General features: G+C 41.1%; 3 protein-coding genes across 3 annotated transcripts; 2 read left to right on the top strand and 1 right to left on the bottom strand.

Annotated features, from left to right (window-relative positions):
- Positions 1-5,808, bottom strand: LOC146631603 (N-acylethanolamine-hydrolyzing acid amidase-like). Its single transcript, XM_085353798.1, has 11 exons — positions 5,633-5,808; positions 2,705-2,869; positions 2,499-2,622; positions 2,306-2,396; positions 2,144-2,229; positions 1,886-2,058; positions 1,730-1,792; positions 1,583-1,649; positions 1,462-1,490; positions 336-405; positions 1-227 (listed from the first exon to the last, which is right to left on the bottom strand). Exons 1-11 carry the CDS (start codon positions 5,800-5,802, stop codon positions 207-209), a joined length of 1,059 nt encoding a protein of 352 aa, XP_085209924.1. The 5' UTR covers positions 5,803-5,808; the 3' UTR covers positions 1-206.
- A 5,945-nt stretch (positions 5,809-11,753) lies between these two features.
- Positions 11,754-13,148, top strand: LOC146631602 (uncharacterized). The gene has a single exon (XM_085353796.1). The coding sequence runs from the start codon at positions 11,754-11,756 to the stop codon at positions 13,146-13,148; it is 1,395 nt and encodes a 464-aa protein (XP_085209922.1).
- A 4,208-nt stretch (positions 13,149-17,356) lies between these two features.
- LOC146631601 (uncharacterized) lies at positions 17,357-18,751 on the top strand. The gene has a single exon (XM_085353795.1). It carries the CDS (start codon positions 17,357-17,359, stop codon positions 18,749-18,751), a length of 1,395 nt encoding a protein of 464 aa, XP_085209921.1.
- The last annotated feature ends 1,766 nt before the right edge of the window (positions 18,752-20,517 follow it).

Here is a 20,517-nt window from a genome sequence, read left to right as displayed (position 1 = left end):
TTTTATTGGAAGATAAGGTGCATAAAATGGCAAAAACAATCACAGCAAATGTTATTTTATTAAAGGCACTAGCACAGTGTCATTGAATATTTCAGGTGCATTCCCTTGTCATCTCATTGATCGCGCAGCCTCCAAGTAGTCGTGAAGATCGCCGCCTGCCGCAAGAAAAAGGAGTCTGCGTCCTTTACTGCTCCACCTCTGTCAGCTCAGTCTGTCTTGTTGCAGTCCTTGAAAAAGATTTGAAGAGACAATTGAGTAAATGTTATATATATTTTTTTCATTGACATTATCACCGCCTCATTGAGCATAAATGTTTAAGGTGTAAACTGAATTACCTGCAGCCTAAGGAGTGTGATGTACTTCTCAGGGGCTGCTGCGCTCATCACTGTCGTGTAAATAGTAATTCTGGGAGGATATTAAGACAGACGACGGTCACTATTTAATGCGATTCATTGCGTGAGGTTTTATTTTTTAAAAAGCAGAAAAATAGACATCGAGATATTCATTCAGCTATTGTTTCTCTGTAATCTACTCGCTACACTATACCGTCAAAAGTATTCACTCTTCTGCTTTAACACACATATGAATTTGAGTGACATCCCATTCTTAATCCATAGGGTTTAATGTGATGTCAGTGAAGTCAGACATTGATGTTGGATGAGAAGGCCTGGCTCGCACTCTCCACTCTCATTCAACCCAAAGGTGTCCTATCAGATTTGGTCGGGACTCTGTGCAGGCCAGTTAAGATCTCCCACACAAAACTCGCTCATCCGTGTCTTCATGGACATTGTTTTGTGTGCTGGTGCACAGTCATGTTGTAACAGGAAGGAGCTATCCCCAAACTGTCCCCTCAAAGTTGGGCGTATGGAATCATCCAAAATCTCTTGGTATGTTGGAGCATGAAGAGTTCCTTTCACTGGAAGTAAAGAGTTGAGCCCAACTTCTAAACAACGATCCCACAATCCCAACAGTGCGTGGCCTATCACTTCATGGCTGAGCTGCCGTCGTTCCCAATCATTTACACACTGTTAATAATACCACTAACAGTTGACTGTGGAATTTTGAATTCTGAGGAAATTTCACGTCTGGACTTGTTGCACAGCTGGCATCCTATCACAGTACCACACTGGGATTCACTGAGCTCCTGAGAGGGAGCCATTCTTTCACAAATGTTTGTAGAAGCGGCCTCCATGTCTAGGTGTTTGATTTTATACACCTGTGGCCATGGACGTGATTGGAACACCTGAACTCAATCATTTGGATGGGTGATCGAATTCGTTTGGCAATACAGTGTATGTGCTACATGTCAACGAAGGGCCCACTGACATAACTGCTGAAGTCGGAAAAGGGGAAGTATGTGATGAACACACTAAGTGAACTATCCCATCTAAGCAACACCAGCATTTATAGAGTTGCTGGAGGACAAATAAGGGCATCAAACAGGAATAACGTCCTTCTTACCCATTACACACTGGATTCAGGGACAAAACCTGGAGGAAGAGACAGAGTTATAAGCCCATACATCGTCTCCGATTACCAGAAGTGTGACTTCGTGAACCAAGGTTGAGGTTAATTGACTTACCTGATAGAGTGTATTCATATTGATGTGCGCCTGGCCAGTAGCATTTAGAGCTTTGTTAGCCGCTTCTCTAAGAAATGAGCACACAGCAGCGGTGTAATAACAGCAGCAGCAACACAGCAAGCCTGCTCATCATGAGACATGACTCACCTCCGATGATCTTTAGCAGGAGGAGGAAGCCAGTGGTCAAAGTTTGTCTCCACTCTGAACCATCTGAAAGCAATCCCCAAAACACACATTGAAATGCTTACTGAGCGATACAATCATTTTCCATCCTCCTCCTCAGATCTTTTTTTTTTCACCTACCCTCCCTTTGCAGTTTCCAGAGGCCAGATATCAGCAGGGCCCTCTCGATCTCTGGTGATCACGACCCCTTCCCCGGCTCGCACCCCGCCGACTATGTAATACACCCCAGTGATGATGGGGACTTTTGAAAGACGCATGACTGCATCCTGAAAGTCCTCTGCTTCCTCCAGTGTCTGTCAGGCCACACAAAGAATACTTTCACTTCCGCATATTGTCAACTTTTTCTTTTTTCTTTTTCCCTACACTAATTTTTCTCACCTCCCTCACCAGCCAACTAACGGGGGATCTCTTATACAGGAAAGCAGAGACGATGTTCTTCCACCAGTTATACCAGTGTTCAGTTCCTTAGGAAAAAAACAAGCTTGGAGACAAGAAGAAAAATGAAGATGCTACCTTTTCCACAGCCATGTGTGGTCTTACCTCGCTGGTCACCTGAGACAGTAAACTTGTTAGGGCTTTGTCCCGTCCATAGCCCGACATAGCCCGCAAACGAAGTTCCACGGTATACCTCCTGAAATGGTGTGTCAATAAAACACAAACTGGATTTAATGTCTGAAAAATTAAAGTTGCTACGTAATTACTTTAGCTGTGCACCTGCTAATGCATGATGTACCTTTCCATTCTTGAGGAAGACTGCGTTAAAAGTCAGATTCTTCAGAACAGGATGCGGGTAATCGAGGTTCCTGCCGTGGTACATGTGCCCCTTTGTGTCCTGAGCCACGATGCTTGTGCAGAATCTGGAAGTGGATGAAGTTGTTTAGTGTGCTCACTGTGGGGCTTCACTACAAATGTCTAGGTGGATTTAAAAATCACACATACGCAGATACTTCATAGGCAAAGTTGAGCAGGATGACATCGGACAGCGTTCCTCCCAAGTGTGAGGCCAGGCCGCGGATCTCCCCCGCATATGGCTGAGGAACGTACTTTTCCAGGGCCATCACAATAGGTTTGACTGCATGATGCAACCATTTTGGAATCGTGGAACTGGAGCAAACAAAGCAACTTTAGCATGTTGGTCTCCAATCCCTGTCAGCAGAGATGTAGTGGAAGATAAACATGACAACACAGCAAAGGCAGAAATAAGATAAAGCAATGAGAGAGGAGGTTAAGTTTAATCTGTGCTGTGAGGGTTTCAGTGAGTTGTCCTTTGCAACTACTCAAACAATGGATGGGGAAAAAGCAACAAAAACACAATAAAAAAACACTGTACATAAAATAATCCTTTGTGAGGCTCAATGCTCTTTGTGTTTTGGTGTCTCAAAGCAACATAGTGCGAGTTTGATGGTGTCAATCTCTGAAGATACTCTGCTTTTCTGCTGTAGAGCTAGTTGTGTGTAGTGCCTGCAATGCTTCCCCTGGACTGACTGCCTTGGCGTTTTTCAGGCAGCCTGTGTTTAAGTGGCTAACAGTGGTTCCCTACATACATGCACTACAGTGCATTGCTTAGCTTAGGCACTGCTCGCATCAGTATCTTCCACTTTCTAATACACCGACTACATGTAGCTTAAAGTGGTGTGGCGTAAGGAAATCAAAAGCCATTATGATTACATTTTGTCCGTCCTCCCCTTCAAGTTAATTTTCTCATACGCCTGTGGAACGCAGGGCTGCTGCTATTTTTAGATCACAGGCAAATGAAGGAGACACGAGTCCGATAAAGTCAATAAAGTCAACGAATCAATAAAGTTTTCGATTTTCACTGGAAACCGTTATATGTTAGAGCTAAGTATTAAGAATCCAACCCCCCCAAAAACAGGTAGTAAGCAGACTACAAAATTCAATTTTACAGTTTACTCTATTAAAGTCTGTATTATGTATGAAAATCACGATTAAGTTAAAATGCCCAAATGCTGGGGTACACTTGGGTACAGTGGTCCTAAGGGGTCAAACATACTGTAAATTAAAGAAACACCAGGCAACAGAAAAATGCTGCAAAAGCAAAAAAACACAGTGAAAGCTGAATAAAATGCAATAGAGGTTTATGGAGACAAAACAGAACACAACAAAAGTGAAATAAATACAACAGAAGAAAACAAACGCACAAAAAGTTACATTTTTTTGTGAACTTTTCTTTTTGTATTCATTTATTTTTGTGAGCTTTTGAGACATTTTTGTGTCTTATTCAACTTCCACTGTGTTTTGTTCTTCTACAGCCTTTTTCTATTTGCTGGTGTTTTCTTAAGCTGCAGTACATTTGATCTCTCAGGACCACTGTAGATAATAGCTGATAATAGAGTCCACAAAGGACACAACAAAATGTTTTCAAAACCAGAGGGCTGACCGGGGCTGATAAACACAAGCTGAAGGAGACACAGGCGAAAGTAACAACCACAACTGGACAAACGGGAAATAACACCGAAACATGGCTCAAGAGAAAGCCAAAGTCAAAGCAGAACAGGAAACAGCCCACAAAACGAGAGGGTTCACACTGAACATGTTAATATATCACTAACAGAAAGATCAGACAGAAGGAAGAACAAAAAAACGTGACAGAAACCAAAACTTAAATAAGACATAAAGCAAAACACACACCCAGGAAGATAGTAATGTCACCAGACCAGAGCCGTAAAATTCTAATCTTGTTACATTACCAAGAATCTGACTTAAACATTAACTAGACCTCTAAATGCAACAAGAAGCAAAATCCAAATGAACAGAATGATGATGAAAACAAAACATAAACCAAAAAACTCCTGACAACTATCAAAAGCTAAGAGCACTAAAGCAGCAGTGAAACCAAAAAGAATCAACACAAATCCAAGAACATTCAAAGGACCATGATACTAAAATTGAAAAGCAGTTTCTAGTTTAACTGGATTCTTGCTGCTCGAATTTCCAACTATCAGGAAAACAGAGGTGCTGCAGGCGCTGACAGTTGATGGGTGACAAGTATACTAGCAGATCTTTACTTGTAAGTGTGAACGTGTTTGTGAGAGCAATCACAACCTTGAAGACACCTCATGTAAAAGGGACTCCCACTTCCCCCCTTTGAATAAAACTGCCTTTCACAACATCCAGTCATAAATTTACAGGTGTGTGCTCGATAAAGTAATAAAACAGTAACAACTAGCTGCTCTGCCCTTTTACTCTGGTAACACTCTATAACATCAGTGTTACCGGCCACCCAGTCATTCATGTTAAACAGATCCCAGGTTTAATTAAAACATAATGTGGCAACTTTTAATACTGACATGCATTCTTAACATTTCACAGAATTGAAACGTTGGTAAAAACCGCGTGTAGAAACCCAGTTTTCCTTGTAAGCCTGGTTCTCCTGCCAATGAGGTTGATGTCAGTTAAAACAATAACTGCTTGGAGGCATAGGCAGTTATTGTTTTGACTGCCTACGCCTCCCGGCAACCACTTTTTGATTGCACAACCTAAATAAAAAAAATAGTACTGTCGCAAACAAAAGGTCAAGAAAAACTTCAGAAAATCTGCCAGGCGGACCTCATGAGAGCGACCCCTGCTTTCTTCCGGTAGCAATATTATGTGAAGATCGCTTTTAAATCGCATCGTTACACAAGATCAAGCAAACAATGATGTAGAATTACCGAGTACTTTAAACATGTTAATCGCTTTGAGCAACCTAACGCAATACGTCACCAACCACATTTAAAACCACGGATTTTGTAATCTGCGCTGAAACAGAGGCATGTTTGAAGTAACCCTTCAAACCCCCCGAAACCCACTTCGAAGATAAAGTTCGCAAGTGGCACTTTTTTGTTGCATACTTTCTGGCAAACTTACTCAATGACCTCTACAGCAGCTTTATTCACGTAGTCTATGTCGAAGACTTTCGCAAGAGGCATCCATCGCACTGCTGGATCTTCATCCAGACTGATGTTCACCGTGGGTGGAGCAAACTGTGCACGGCACGACACAGCGAGTCCGAGCAGCAGCAGCGTTGTCCGCTCCATCTTTCGATCGTCTGCACCGGAGACAGCCGACTCCTCTGCCTCTGGCGGGCAACGATAACGACGACATTTCCGCTTCAAGCTTTTCACAACAAAAGAAAGAAACGGCGAACTTACTCATGCAAACTGAGCAGCGCTTCCGCAAAACGAAGGCGTTGAACTTGATCACAATATTGGAACATCAATGGACAACTAGCATACATTAAGTACTGCTCCTTCTCCTCCAACTACTTCTACTACTAATAATAATAATGTTCTCTCACCCGCAGTTACCATTCTTCCCAGCTAGAAACAGGAAGACAGTAAAAGTAAACCCAGTGGTGATTTGGTTGATTTTCAGTAAACTGACCTCTGACCTTGACGTGGATGTCAGCAGGATTCAAACTCCATCTGTGGTATCATTTTGTGAATCCTAAGTGATCCCCTTCTGGAGTAATCACATTTACAAGATCTTCAGAAAATTTGACCTCTGCCCTGACCTTAATGTCAAGGTCACTGAGATTCCAGCTTGTCCCCGATTTTGAGTGGATAAACCAATTTAAACTCCTACATAGCCATTTCATTCAGCACTAAATGTCATCTATATATAGTCTCATAAGCAAAAACAGGAACAGAAACACTCCTTTTAGCTTTTTGTGTATTTCGAAACTCTGTTGTTGTTTTTTGGAGACCTGGAATTTAAATGTGCCTGTCACTAACACACTTTCATTCAGCTTCTGTTGTTTAAATGTGATATAGGCTGTAAATAATAATAAATAAATAAAAACACTGCAGTCAAGACAAAAAGGTTTTTTTCATAGTAGATGTTTGAGGTAGTCTTTTTTATGTATTTGACCCTGTTCAGTGGTACACATACTAACTTAGAGGATACAAACAAAGTATATCAGTCTACTAATACCAACACTGGTACTGATAATATCAATATCTGGATCGACAGTGGTTATACACATCATACAAATGTTGTCAAACAACTCAAGGATATTATACAAAGATCATATTATTATTATAAGTTGAAACGGTTTATTATGCCACAGCAGTGTACTCATTGCCCTTGCATATCAGGACCTCTCCAACACTTGAGACTTTCAAAACATGTCAAAAGACTCACTTTTATTCTCTGGCTTTTAAATCAAGATGGCTCTGTTTCTATTGTTCATTCCATGATTCAATTTTCTCTTAATCTATATTCTATTTTATTTGGTATGTCTTCTGCTTTGACTATTTTACTGTACAGTACTTTGGTCAACAACTGTTGTTTTTAAAAGTACTATATAAATAAATAAACTTGAAACTACTATCAAACTATAGCAACCCTACATGGGTCAGTTGCCACTAATCAAAAAGTGGCAGAGATCTGGAAGAGAATATGTGATCTAAAATATGACTTTTGGGCTTCAGTCTTCTCTGTTTAAACACATCACTGCGTGATCTTCATATCACAGATGTGCCCAAAGCAGCAGGATATGTTGGCATGTTAGATAATCACTCACAAAAGGGGTTATGAGTCCACAGCTGGTGCAATCTTTCTGCCAATTATTGATCCAATACCAAGTAAATGCAGGATCAATATTGCCGATAACACTATTGAAACTGGTTGGTATCAATCGATTGATCCGCCCGCCTCTAGCAGACTGTGGTAAAGCCAGACTATATTGTACAGAAATGAATGTTGTCAAACAACTTAAGGATATTATATCAAGATTATATTATTCTTATAGGTTGGGATCAACCTCAGATCAATCCGCCCACCTTTATTAACTGATTTTCATTCATGTAAAATGACTGTAGGCTTGACTGGTTTTGGACATGTTTACGCTGTTCATGGAATTGTAACTTTTGATTTTAATGCCTGCTTAATGAGAGGAATGTGGATGCATGCAGGTCCAGGTTTTACTAGTCTACTGTTACCAGGCAAAAATTTTTTGGCCGCATGAAAAAAAGAAATGCATTAGCCGCACGTCAGTATAAGTGTTCACGGTGTGGGAAAAAAAGTATCGGCTTATGACCCGAAAACTACGGTACTTTTCAAAGCACTATGAAGACATTTACTTACATTGGCAGTGAGCAATGCCAAAATAACAAACCCCTAAACATCCCTAAACTTCCCTATAAAAAAAAAAAAAAAAACACCAACCAAAAGACTTACCTGACCTAAGTGAAAAACAGGAGAAAACCGAGTCAACAGAAATGGCTTCTCACCCCTACCAGGCTGCTGCAGTGGACAATATACACACAGTGAAAAGGGATCGAAAATGCTAATTTACAAAAAAAAATGCTCTAACGCCAGACAAACATAGGTTTTACATACTAATACCAATTTATTACGTTTTCATACAAAGTAAGAAAGTCCAGCATCCTGTTGAAGGTGGAGTTGCTTAGTCTGAGCAGGTCCAGCTTGCCGATCAGCTGCTGGGCAATGATGGTGTTGAATGCTAAGATGAAATCAGTGAACAGCATTCTTAGGTGGGTGTTGCGTTGATCCAGTTGTGATAGGGCTATGTGGAGTGCCAATGAGATCGAATCATCCATTGTCTTAAAACTCCGAGACTCCGGTTTTAGTAAATGTTTAACTTTATTGTGATTTCTATTTTTAGAATCAATAGCACACATTTTGATTTCGTTTTGCAAGCTGCTGATTTCACACAGATCCACTGCCCAAACGTGCCTTTGAGTTTTTCATCATTTAACAAGAATAGGCTCAGGCAATCATTGTGGAATTAGGCTTTGGGAAGGTCTGGGGACAGGTATGATGGTGGTGGTTTTAAAGCACTGTGGCACAACAGCTTGACTCAGGGAGATGTTAAAGATGCCCGCTAGGACATCAGTCAGCTGGTCAGCACGGGCTCCGAGCACGCGTCCAGGTATATTGTCTGGTCCAGCAGCTTTGTGTGGGTTGACTTTAGTGAGAGTCCTTCTCACACTGGCCGTGGACAGGGACAGCACTTGGTTGTCTGGCAAGGGGGTGGCCCTCTATAGTCCGTCTTGCGTCCCATTTAAACAAGTGCGTGTTCACACTGCCCCTGGATGTCCTGGCCTCTGAGGTTAAGGTGTACGGCTCCTGGTTGTCAACTGACCAATTTATCATGGCAAAGCCTGTGGTGGACAAAAGATAAGAGGCTGATTATAAAAATGATCCATGCACGCCTTATGACCTACAGCATGTACAGTTAACACAGCTAAATGGCTGTGAAATTGTAAAATTACTTTTGAAATAAAGCTATTCAAAGTCAATTAACTGTGACTATAATAATAGCAATGTTAGCCAGCAAACAAAACGTTAGCACTAATTAAAATAAGCTGCTAGGTGATGTTACTGTTTCAAGTTCTCTCATTGTTTGACATGTAGGGCAGATATTTTGGTGACACTGAGATCAGCCAGACACTAAACAGCAGTGTAATATCAACGCTAGATTAGATGTTTTCTAATCCGATAAAATGACATTATTCCTGTTTATAGAAGATGTTTGTCGTCTGTTTGTTTGACTGACAGGAACAGGAAATAGTGGTTGGAAATTACTGTTGGTGTTACATGAGGGTAAAGAAGGGCTTTAAGCACCTGGGTAAAAACTGGACCCATGATGAAACACTACAACAAGTACAACATATTCTTCAGTTTTAATATGTGACCATACTGTGCAGACTGCTGATGAGTTACACGGTTACATTTCATTAATCATTGTTAAACTAAAGTGGTAAGCAGTTACTTTATCCTTTCACTTAAAATTTCCAGGAAAAACACTACCTTGGCTACTTTTGTGCTTACATTTGATCTATGCTGGGTCACTACTTTTGCACTATAATGCTGCTGCTGACACCTTGGTTCACACTGACAATTAGAAAAAAGCTGATAGGAAAAGAAGGATGGAAAATGCCTGGAATTTAGTTACACTTGCAAATACTGCTTCCTCCAAACTGCAAGCATCAATAAAATGTTACAGTATTGTTTTCTATATCTGTGCATATATCCTTATTGGTAGTTTTCTCGAAATAGAAGCTCTTCATTTAAAAAAAAAAAAAAAACTCTGATAACATTGCTGAAGCTAGCGCCCACCCCTACTGCACGTACTGCAAATATAAAACTGATATATACTTACATCATGAAGCAGTTGATGTCTGGTTTCCGACAAATACAGTAAAGAGGTGCGTTCTCCCCCTCCATACCAGTGTTCTCAGGCACTGGTACATGGTCAGTGTCAGACACTTCACTGTCCTACAACATACCACATAGGACCACATTAGAAATGACATGTATGTAGACATGCTAATTATACCTGGCTAAATGGATGCAGTAACAAAATGTTACTAACTACTCTAGTTATTAGTTTCCAGATGTGTGCAGTTGCTCCAGTCTTACTGACAGTATACTGTTTCAAACACCAGTGCCAACATTTTATTTTTTAAATCTTAGTATGATTCTGCACCAAGACTTGTGGCCTGTTGCTCGGTAACTTATTGTCTGACTACATTAACTACAGTTCATAAACATCATTCATTTTCTCCTACTTATTTTATTCAGGTTGTATTTCAGCTGTCATAGGGCAAAAGTACACCCTGGACAGGTCGCCAGTCTGTTGGAGGGTTATTAGAGAGACTCATAGACAACCACTCACACCAACAGCCAACTAACCTAACCCCGCGCATGTCTTTGGAGTTCAACACCAGTCTGGCCGAATCACAGATAAGCAGGGTGTCTGTGCTGCAGAGCACAGCTGTGTCAGAGACTCTCGACATCAATGTAGCGTTAAGGATGCGGAGCGATGGGTGCACTAACACAATGTAAATATTAAAGTTCTCGCCATTGTCAATATGCTGTTGTGCTCTTGTTCGTATTATTGCAACCATATCTCGAGTCTAGCTTACCCTAAAAGTTTGGAGAGAATTGGTCTGTTAAGAAACGCAATCGATTGTTTGGGACTGCTCTAGCCATCACGTCGCATAAACAACTCTACTTCCGGTGGGAAAACTAATTAAGGGTAAAGTCGCACTAATAACACCTACCACTCACGTTCATAAGCATACACTATGATCACTTCCACGCAGTAACGTTGTAATAAATATAATCCCCGGTAAAGTCAATTAGCGAACACTACTGGCATGTAATGCCAATGGCGACCATTTCACAAACTGTAGAAAATGCTCAAAATGTTGTCGGCACCAAAAGTGAAGGGCTGACAGTTGTGTTTATATACGAACCGTAAGCGCTAATGTTGGTTAGCATCAGCTAAAGCGAGGAAGTTTGACACTTGCAGAGGCAGTGAACGCAGAGAGAGCTTAAAAACGCATTGTGTTTTTGTTTTTTTTTTTGCATTAAGACGTTGCACACAAAATTACAGCTATAACGGTGACTTAGCTGCTCGTTGGATAAACCCATGGACCTTAGAAAAGATCAACACTACTCGGATGTAAGCACCCGTGTATAACACAATAGGCAAAATTACGCTTGCTAACCTTTCCACATCACAGGCTTCACATTAAATAAACATTTTTTCAAATACTCACCATGATCTGAGACCGTTTAAATATTTTGTTACTCTGAAAATATGGCAGTATGAAGCTAAACCTTTAGCTTGACGGCTAAAGCAATGCTAAGATTTACACGGAAACGATCAGCGGACATCGTTAAAGTACTATTGGTCTACATTCTTCTTCTATGGTAGCAGCCTGGGCAGAGTAACAGCCAACTTTAAACTGCGCCATCTGTTGGCACCAATTACAGTAGAAAACATGATTGCGACAACACGTTTTTTGGGGAAAATAACAGAGATTGAAACTTTACTGATAATTTGTCCAAGTTGAAAAATGCCCTCCTCCAAAAATATCACGTGACAACCTCATTGCCTTACAGAATTATGACGTCACACACGTAGAATCTTACCACCATTCTTTCCTTTGATCCAAAAACCTATAAATAGGGGTGAAGAGCAACGACTTTTAGTCCGTTTCTCGCAGCCTTGATGTGTGCAGCATTGAACCGTTCGCCAGAAAAGCCTTTTGAAATATTTGGATCCTTTGCAATTGTAACTGTATCCCGACCCAACATGTCTCAAAAAAATCCAAAGGGACAAGAAGTTGACCCATACGCTCTTCCTTGGGATGAGCCACTAGACTCTTCCCTTTCCTCTCTTCCCTGGTGTGACCAAGTGGAACTAGAGGAAAAGCGTTTGGAAGAACTGGAGGATGAAGCGCTCAGAAACGCAGAGAAGATTAAGTTCTTGATGGAGGAAAATGAGCAAAAGAGCGCTCAACTAAAAAAGTTGTCATTCCAGCTTCAAGAAAAGGAAGCTATTATTGAGGGGAAACAACAGGATCTCCATGACATGGACAAAAAGAACCAGGAGCTCCAAGGAAAACTTGATGAAGCCCTGCAACAAAATAAAAAACTTGTCCAAGAGAAGAAACAAGACGGCATGAAGAAGAGAGGGCTGCACAGCAATCTCAGAGACATGGAGCTAATGTACAGTGTAGACAAAAAAAGGCTTGATCGCACAGAGCAAGCAAATGAGAAGCTCCTCCAAGAGAAAAGGCAACAGGAGTTAAAAGAAAAAGAAATGCATTCCAAGCTTCAGAGCATCAAGCAACACAACGAAAGCTTGCAAGGAAAGCTTGATCAAGCTCTGCGGCAAAATAGAAAACTCCTCCAGGAGAAGATGAAAGACAGCACGAAGAAGAGAGGGCTGCACTCCAATCTCCGAGACATGGAGCTAATGTACAACGTTGACAAAAAAAGGCTTGATCGCACAGAGCAAGCAAATGAGAAGCTTCTCCAAGAGAAAAGGGAACAAGAAATCAAACAAAAAGAAATGGATTCCAATCTGCAGAGCATCAAGCAACAAAATGAAAGCTTGCAAGGAAAGCTTGATGAAGCTCTGCGACAAAATAAAGAAATCCTTCAAGAGAAAGAGCAGCTGGACAGAAAGCAGGGAGACATGGAGTGCCAACTCCAGCTCATGGAGGGAAACAACAGGATGCTGCAGGTAAAGTTCGAAGAGACACTGCACAAATATCAAGACCTGCTTCAAGAGAGAGAACAGCTGGTCAGTAAGCAGAGAGAAGAAAAACTTCTTCTCCAGGAGTTTGAGAAACAGGAGGCAACATCTAAAGTGCTGAAAGAAAGGTTGGAAGAAAAACAAGCTGAAATAGAAGAAGTGGAGAAAAAATGCAACAAGCTGCAGAAGCAAAACACAGAAACAATCGAGGAGCTGAAAATCCTCATCCTCGAGAAAAAGGTGCTCGTGGAAGAGCAGCTGAAGAAAAAGAAAAAACGCTTCTGCTTCTTCTGGAGGAGGAACACTCCTTCTTTCAGTACTGCCAATGTCGCCTCTTCCTCTCCCACCTCTGTTCCAGCTTAATCCCCCCCCCCCCTTAACTACTAACACCTCTCCCATCTCCCTCCCGTTTTTTCACAGTCACCCCCCAACCAGTCCCGACAGTTGACTGCCCCCTCTAGAGCCTGGTTCTGTCATAGGTTTCTTCCTTTAAAGGGAGTTTTTCCTATCCACTGTCGCCTAGTGCTTGCTCAGAGGGGATTGTTGGGGTTTTCTCTCCTCTCTCCCTTTACTTTCCATCCCACCCACCCACCCCCACCTTTTCTTTTTTCTTAATAATTGAACAATAAAAACAATTGGTCACTAATTAAATGTGTCAAATCAATGTCTTTATTCAAGAATACAAGAAATGGGTAATAGCTGCATGTGTGTTTGTTTGTGTGCATAATATGCATACTTTACGTGTTGGATCCAAATCCCACAAGGAATTAAATAAAACAAGAAGACAAACAAAAACAAATATTTCTCTCCCTTCCCAGGTCAGGAATCAGGATGAGGAAGAAATGAGGTCAGATCAGTGCAGGTTTTTGCACTACTGACATAAAGTTTCTGCTGATTAAAAAAAGTATGTCGATATTTCTGAAATACATTTGCAAACAAATAACTTTGACAACTTGTGTTTTTTCATAAAAGAAAAAAGAAAAATCAGAGAGCAGAGCTGGTAAAACAGCTTAGCTCCGCAGGTTACAGGAGATCAGATGCCAAATACTTTTCATGACAGTCTTCGTTATTGCATAAATCTCCCCTTTTATCATTGATCAGTAAATCACTGCATATACATTCATCTAACCGTTATAATTTCATGAGTAAAGACTCTCAGATGACTGAATGGCGGTTTTAGTAAATGTTGAACTTTATTGTGATTTCTATTTTTAGAATCAATTGCACACATTTTGATTTCGTTTTGCAAGCTGCTGATTTCACACAGATCCACTGCCCAAACGTGCCTTTGAGTTTTTCATCATTTAACAAGAATAGGCTCAGGCAATCATTGTGGAATTAGGCTTTGGGAAGGTCTGGGGACAGGTATGATGGTGGTGGTTTTAAAGCACTGTGGCACAACAGCTTGACTCAGGGAGATGTTAAAGATGCCCGCTAGGACATCAGTCAGCTGGTCAGCACGGGCTCCGAGCACGCGTCCAGGTATATTGTCTGGTCCAGCAGCTTTGTGTGGGTTGACTTTAGTGAGAGTCCTTCTCACACTGGCCGTGGACAGGGACAGCACTTGGTTGTCTGGCAAGCGGGTGGCCCTCTATAGTCCGTCTTGCGTCCCATTTAAGCAAGTGCGTGTTCACACTGCCCCTGGATGTCCTGGCCTCTGAGGTTAAGGTGTACGGCTCCTGGTTGTCAACTGACCAATTTATCATGGCAAAGCCTGTGGTGGACAAAAGATAAGAGGCTGATTATAAAAATGATCCATGCACGCCTTATGACCTACAGCATGTACAGTTAACACAGCTAAATGGCTGTGAAATTGTAAAATTACTTTTGAAATAAAGCTATTCAAAGTCAATTAACTGTGACTATAATAATAGCAATGTTAGCCAGCAAACAAAACGTTAGCACTAATTAAAATAAGCTGCTAGGTGATGTTACTGTTTCAAGTTCTCTCATTGTTTGACATGTAGGGCAGATATTTTGGTGACACTGAGATCAGCCAGACACTAAACAGCAGTGTAATATCAACGCTAGATTAGATGTTTTCTAATCCGATAAAATGACATTATTCCTGTTTATAGAAGATGTTTGTCGTCTGTTTGTTTGACTGACAGGAACAGGAAATAGTGGTTGGAAATTACTGTTGGTGTTACATGAGGGTAAAGAAGGGCTTTAAGCACCTGGGTAAAAACTGGACCCATGATGAAACACTACAACAAGTACAACATATTCTTCAGTTTTAATATGTGACCATACTGTGCAGACTGCTGATGAGTTACACGGTTACATTTCATTAATCATTGTTAAACTAAAGTGGTAAGCAGTTACTTTATCCTTTCACTTAAAATTTCCAGGAAAAACACTACCTTGGCTACTTTTGTGCTTACATTTGATCTATGCTGGGTCACTACTTTTGCACTATAATGCTGCTGCTGACACCTTGGTTCACACTGACAACTAGAAAAAAGCTGATAGGAAAAGAAGGATGGAAAATGCCTGGAATTTAGTTACACTTGCAAATACTGCTGCCTCCAAACTGCAAGCATCAATAAAATGTTACAGTATTGTTTTCTATATCTGTGCATATATCCTTATTGGTAGTTTTCTCGAAATAGAAGCTCTTCATTTAAAAAAAAAAACCTCTGATAACATTGCTGAAGCTAGCGCCCACCCCTACTGCGCATACTGCAAATATAAAACTGATATATACTTACATCATGGAGCAGTTGATGTCTGGTTTCCGACAAATACAGTAAAGAGGTGCGTTCTCCCCCTCCATACCAGTGTTCTCAGGCACTGGTACATGGTCAGTGTCAGACACTTCACTGTCCTACAACATACCACATAGGACCACATTAGAAATGACATGTATGTAGACATGCTAATTATACCTGGCTAAATGGATGCAGTAACAAAATGTTACTAACTACTCTAGTTATTAGTTTCCAGATGTGTGCAGTTGCTCCAGTCTTACTGACAGTATACTGTTTCAAACACCAGTGCCAACATTTTATTTTTTAAATCTTAGTATGATTCTGCACCAAGACTTGTGGCCTGTTGCTCGGTAACTTATTGTCTGACTACATTAACTACAGTTCATAAACATCATTCATTTTCTCCTACTTATTTTATTCAGGTTGTATTTCAGCTGTCATAGGGCAAAAGTACACCCTGGACAGGTCGCCAGTCTGTTGGAGGGTTATTAGAGAGACTCATAGACAACCACTCACACCAACAGCCAACTAACCTAACCCCGCGCATGTCTTTGGAGTTCAACACCAGTCTGGCCGAATCACAGATAAGCAGGGTGTCTGTGCTGCAGAGCACAGCTGTGTCAGAGACTCTCGACATCAATGTAGCGTTAAGGATGCGGAGCGATGGGTGCACTAACACAATGTAAATATTAAAGTTCTCGCCATTGTCAATATGCTGTTGTGCTCTTGTTCGTATTATTGCAACCATATCTCGAGTCTAGCTTACCCTAAAAGTTTGGAGAGAATTGGTCTGTTAAGAAACGCAATCGATTGTTTGGGACTGCTCTAGCCATCACGTCGCATAAACAACTCTACTTCCGGTGGGAAAACTAATTAAGGGTAAAGTCGCACTAATAACACCTACCACTCACGTTCATAAGCATACACTATGATCACTTCCACGCAGTAACGTTGTAATAAATATAATCCCCGGTAAAGTCAATTAGCGAACACTACTGGCATGTAATGCCAATGGCGACCATTTCACAAACTGTAGAAAATGCTCAAAATGTTGTCGGCACCAAAAGTGAAGGGCTGACAGTTGTGTTTATATACGAACCGTAAGCGCTAATGTTGGTTAGCATCAGCTAAAGCGAGGAAGTTTGACACTTGCAGAGGCAGTGAACGCAGAGAGAGCTTAAAAACGCATTGTGTTTTTGTTTTTTTTTTTGCATTAAGACGTTGCACACAAAATTACAGCTATAACGGTGACTTAGCTGCTCGTTGGATAAACCCATGGACCTTAGAAAAGATCAACACTACTCGGATGTAAGCACCCGTGTATAACACAATAGGCAAAATTACGCTTGCTAACCTTTCCACATCACAGGCTTCACATTAAATAAACATTTTTTCAAATACTCACCATGATCTGAGACCGTTTAAATATTTTGTTACTCTGAAAATATGGCAGTATGAAGCTAAACCTTTAGCTTGACGGCTAAAGCAATGCTAAGATTTACACGGAAACGATCAGCGGACATCGTTAAAGTACTATTGGTCTACATTCTTCTTCTATGGTAGCAGCCTGGGCAGAGTAACAGCCAACTTTAAACTGCGCCATCTGTTGGCACCAATTACAGTAGAAAACATGATTGCGACAACACGTTTTTTGGGGAAAATAACAGAGATTGAAACTTTACTGATAATTTGTCCAAGTTGAAAAATGCCCTCCTCCAAAAATATCACGTGACAACCTCATTGCCTTACAGAATTATGACGTCACACACGTAGAATCTTACCACCATTCTTTCCTTTGATCCAAAAACCTATAAATAGGGGTGAAGAGCAACGACTTTTAGTCCGTTTCTCGCAGCCTTGATGTGTGCAGCATTGAACCGTTCGCCAGAAAAGCCTTTTGAAATATTTGGATCCTTTGCAATTGTAACTGTATCCCGACCCAACATGTCTCAAAAAAATCCAAAGGGACAAGAAGTTGACCCATACGCTCTTCCTTGGGATGAGCCACTAGACTCTTCCCTTTCCTCTCTTCCCTGGTGTGACCAAGTGGAACTAGAGGAAAAGCGTTTGGAAGAACTGGAGGATGAAGCGCTCAGAAACGCAGAGAAGATTAAGTTCTTGATGGAGGAAAATGAGCAAAAGAGCGCTCAACTAAAAAAGTTGTCATTCCAGCTTCAAGAAAAGGAAGCTATTATTGAGGGGAAACAACAGGATCTCCATGACATGGACAAAAAGAACCAGGAGCTCCAAGGAAAACTTGATGAAGCCCTGCAACAAAATAAAAAACTTGTCCAAGAGAAGAAACAAGACGGCATGAAGAAGAGAGGGCTGCACAGCAATCTCAGAGACATGGAGCTAATGTACAGTGTAGACAAAAAAAGGCTTGATCGCACAGAGCAAGCAAATGAGAAGCTCCTCCAAGAGAAAAGGCAACAGGAGTTAAAAGAAAAAGAAATGCATTCCAAGCTTCAGAGCATCAAGCAACACAACGAAAGCTTGCAAGGAAAGCTTGATCAAGCTCTGCGGCAAAATAGAAAACTCCTCCAGGAGAAGATGAAAGACAGCACGAAGAAGAGAGGGCTGCACTCCAATCTCCGAGACATGGAGCTAATGTACAACGTTGACAAAAAAAGGCTTGATCGCACAGAGCAAGCAAATGAGAAGCTTCTCCAAGAGAAAAGGGAACAAGAAATCAAACAAAAAGAAATGGATTCCAATCTGCAGAGCATCAAGCAACAAAATGAAAGCTTGCAAGGAAAGCTTGATGAAGCTCTGCGACAAAATAAAGAAATCCTTCAAGAGAAAGAGCAGCTGGACAGAAAGCAGGGAGACATGGAGTGCCAACTCCAGCTCATGGAGGGAAACAACAGGATGCTGCAGGTAAAGTTCGAAGAGACACTGCACAAATATCAAGACCTGCTTCAAGAGAGAGAACAGCTGGTCAGTAAGCAGAGAGAAGAAAAACTTCTTCTCCAGGAGTTTGAGAAACAGGAGGCAACATCTAAAGTGCTGAAAGAAAGGTTGGAAGAAAAACAAGCTGAAATAGAAGAAGTGGAGAAAAAATGCAACAAGCTGCAGAAGCAAAACACAGAAACAATCGAGGAGCTGAAAATCCTCATCCTCGAGAAAAAGGTGCTCGTGGAAGAGCAGCTGAAGAAAAAGAAAAAACGCTTCTGCTTCTTCTGGAGGAGGAACACTCCTTCTTTCAGTACTGCCAATGTCGCCTCTTCCTCTCCCACCTCTGTTCCAGCTTAATCCCCCCCTTAACTACTAACACCTCTCCCATCTCCCTCCCGTTTTTTCACAGTCACCCCCCAACCAGTCCCGACAGTTGACTGCCCCCTCTAGAGCCTGGTTCTGTCATAGGTTTCTTCCTTTAAAGGGAGTTTTTCCTATCCACTGTCGCCTAGTGCTTGCTCAGAGGGGATTGTTGGGGTTTTCTCTCCTCTCTCCCTTTACTTTCCATCCCACCCACCCACCCCCACCTTTTCTTTTTTCTTAATAATTGAACAATAAAAACAATTGGTCACTAATTAAATGTGTCAAATCAATGTCTTTATTCAAGAATACAAGAAATGGGTAATAGCTGCATGTGTGTTTGTTTGTGTGCATAATATGCATACTTTACGTGTTGGATCCAAATCCCACAAGGAATTAAATAAAACAAGAAGACAAACAAAAACAAATATTTCTCTCCCTTCCCAGGTCAGGAATCAGGATGAGGAAGAAATGAGGTCAGATCAGTGCAGGTTTTTGCACTACTGACATAAAGTTTCTGCTGATTAAAAAAAGTATGTCGATATTTCTGAAATACATTTGCAAACAAATAACTTTGACAACTTGTGTTTTTTCATAAAAGAAAAAAGAAAAATCAGAGAGCAGAGCTGGTAAAACAGCTTAGCTCCGCAGGTTACAGGAGATCAGATGCCAAATACTTTTCATGACAGTCTTCGTTATTGCATAAATCTCCCCTTTTATCATTGATCAGTAAATCACTGCATATACATTCATCTAACCGTTATAATTTCATGAGTAAAGACTCTCAGATGACTGAATGGCGGTTTTAGTAAATGTTGAACTTTATTGTGATTTCTATTTTTAGAATCAATTGCACACATTTTGATTTCGTTTTGCAAGCTGCTGATTTCACACAGATCCACTGCCCAAACGTGCCTTTGAGTTTTTCATCATTTAACAAGAATAGGCTCAGGCAATCATTGTGGAATTAGGCTTTGGGAAGGTCTGGGGACAGGTATGATGGTGGTGGTTTTAAAGCACTGTGGCACAACAGCTTGACTCAGGGAGATGTTAAAGATGCCCGCTAGGACATCAGTCAGCTGGTCAGCACGGGCTCCGAGCACGCGTCCAGGTATATTGTCTGGTCCAGCAGCTTTGTGTGGGTTGACTTTAGTGAGAGTCCTTCTCACACTGGCCGTGGACAGGGACAGCACTTGGTTGTCTGGCAAGGGGGTGGCCCTCTATAGTCCGTCTTGCGTCCCATTTAAACAAGTGCGTGTTCACACTGCCCCTGGATGTCCTGGCCTCTGAGGTTAAGGTGTACGGCTCCTGGTTGTCAACTGACCAATTTATCATGGCAAAGCCTGTGGTGGACAAAAGATAAGAGGCTGATTATAAAAATGATCCATGCACGCCTTATGACCTACAGCATGTACAGTTAACACAGCTAAATGGCTGTGAAATTGTAAAATTACTTTTGAAATAAAGCTATTCAAAGTCAATTAACTGTGACTATAATAATAGCAATGTTAGCCAGCAAACAAAACGTTAGCACTAATTAAAATAAGCTGCTAGGTGATGTTACTGTTTCAAGTTCTCTCATTGTTTGACATGTAGGGCAGATATTTTGGTGACACTGAGATCAGCCAGACACTAAACAGCAGTGTAATATCAACGCTAGATTAGATGTTTTCTAATCCGATAAAATGACATTATTCCTGTTTATAGAAGATGTTTGTCGTCTGTTTGTTTGACTGACAGGAACAGGAAATAGTGGTTGGAAA

Source organism: Diplotaxodon limnothrissa, linkage group LG5 (assembly GCF_057381915.1).
Source record: "Diplotaxodon limnothrissa isolate DT_005_m linkage group LG5, D_limnothrissa_male_GT1.1, whole genome shotgun sequence".
Taxonomy (NCBI): domain Eukaryota; kingdom Metazoa; phylum Chordata; class Actinopteri; order Cichliformes; family Cichlidae; genus Diplotaxodon; species Diplotaxodon limnothrissa.
Note: the sequence above shows the minus strand (reverse complement) of the source record. Positions and strands in the feature narration are given on the sequence as shown.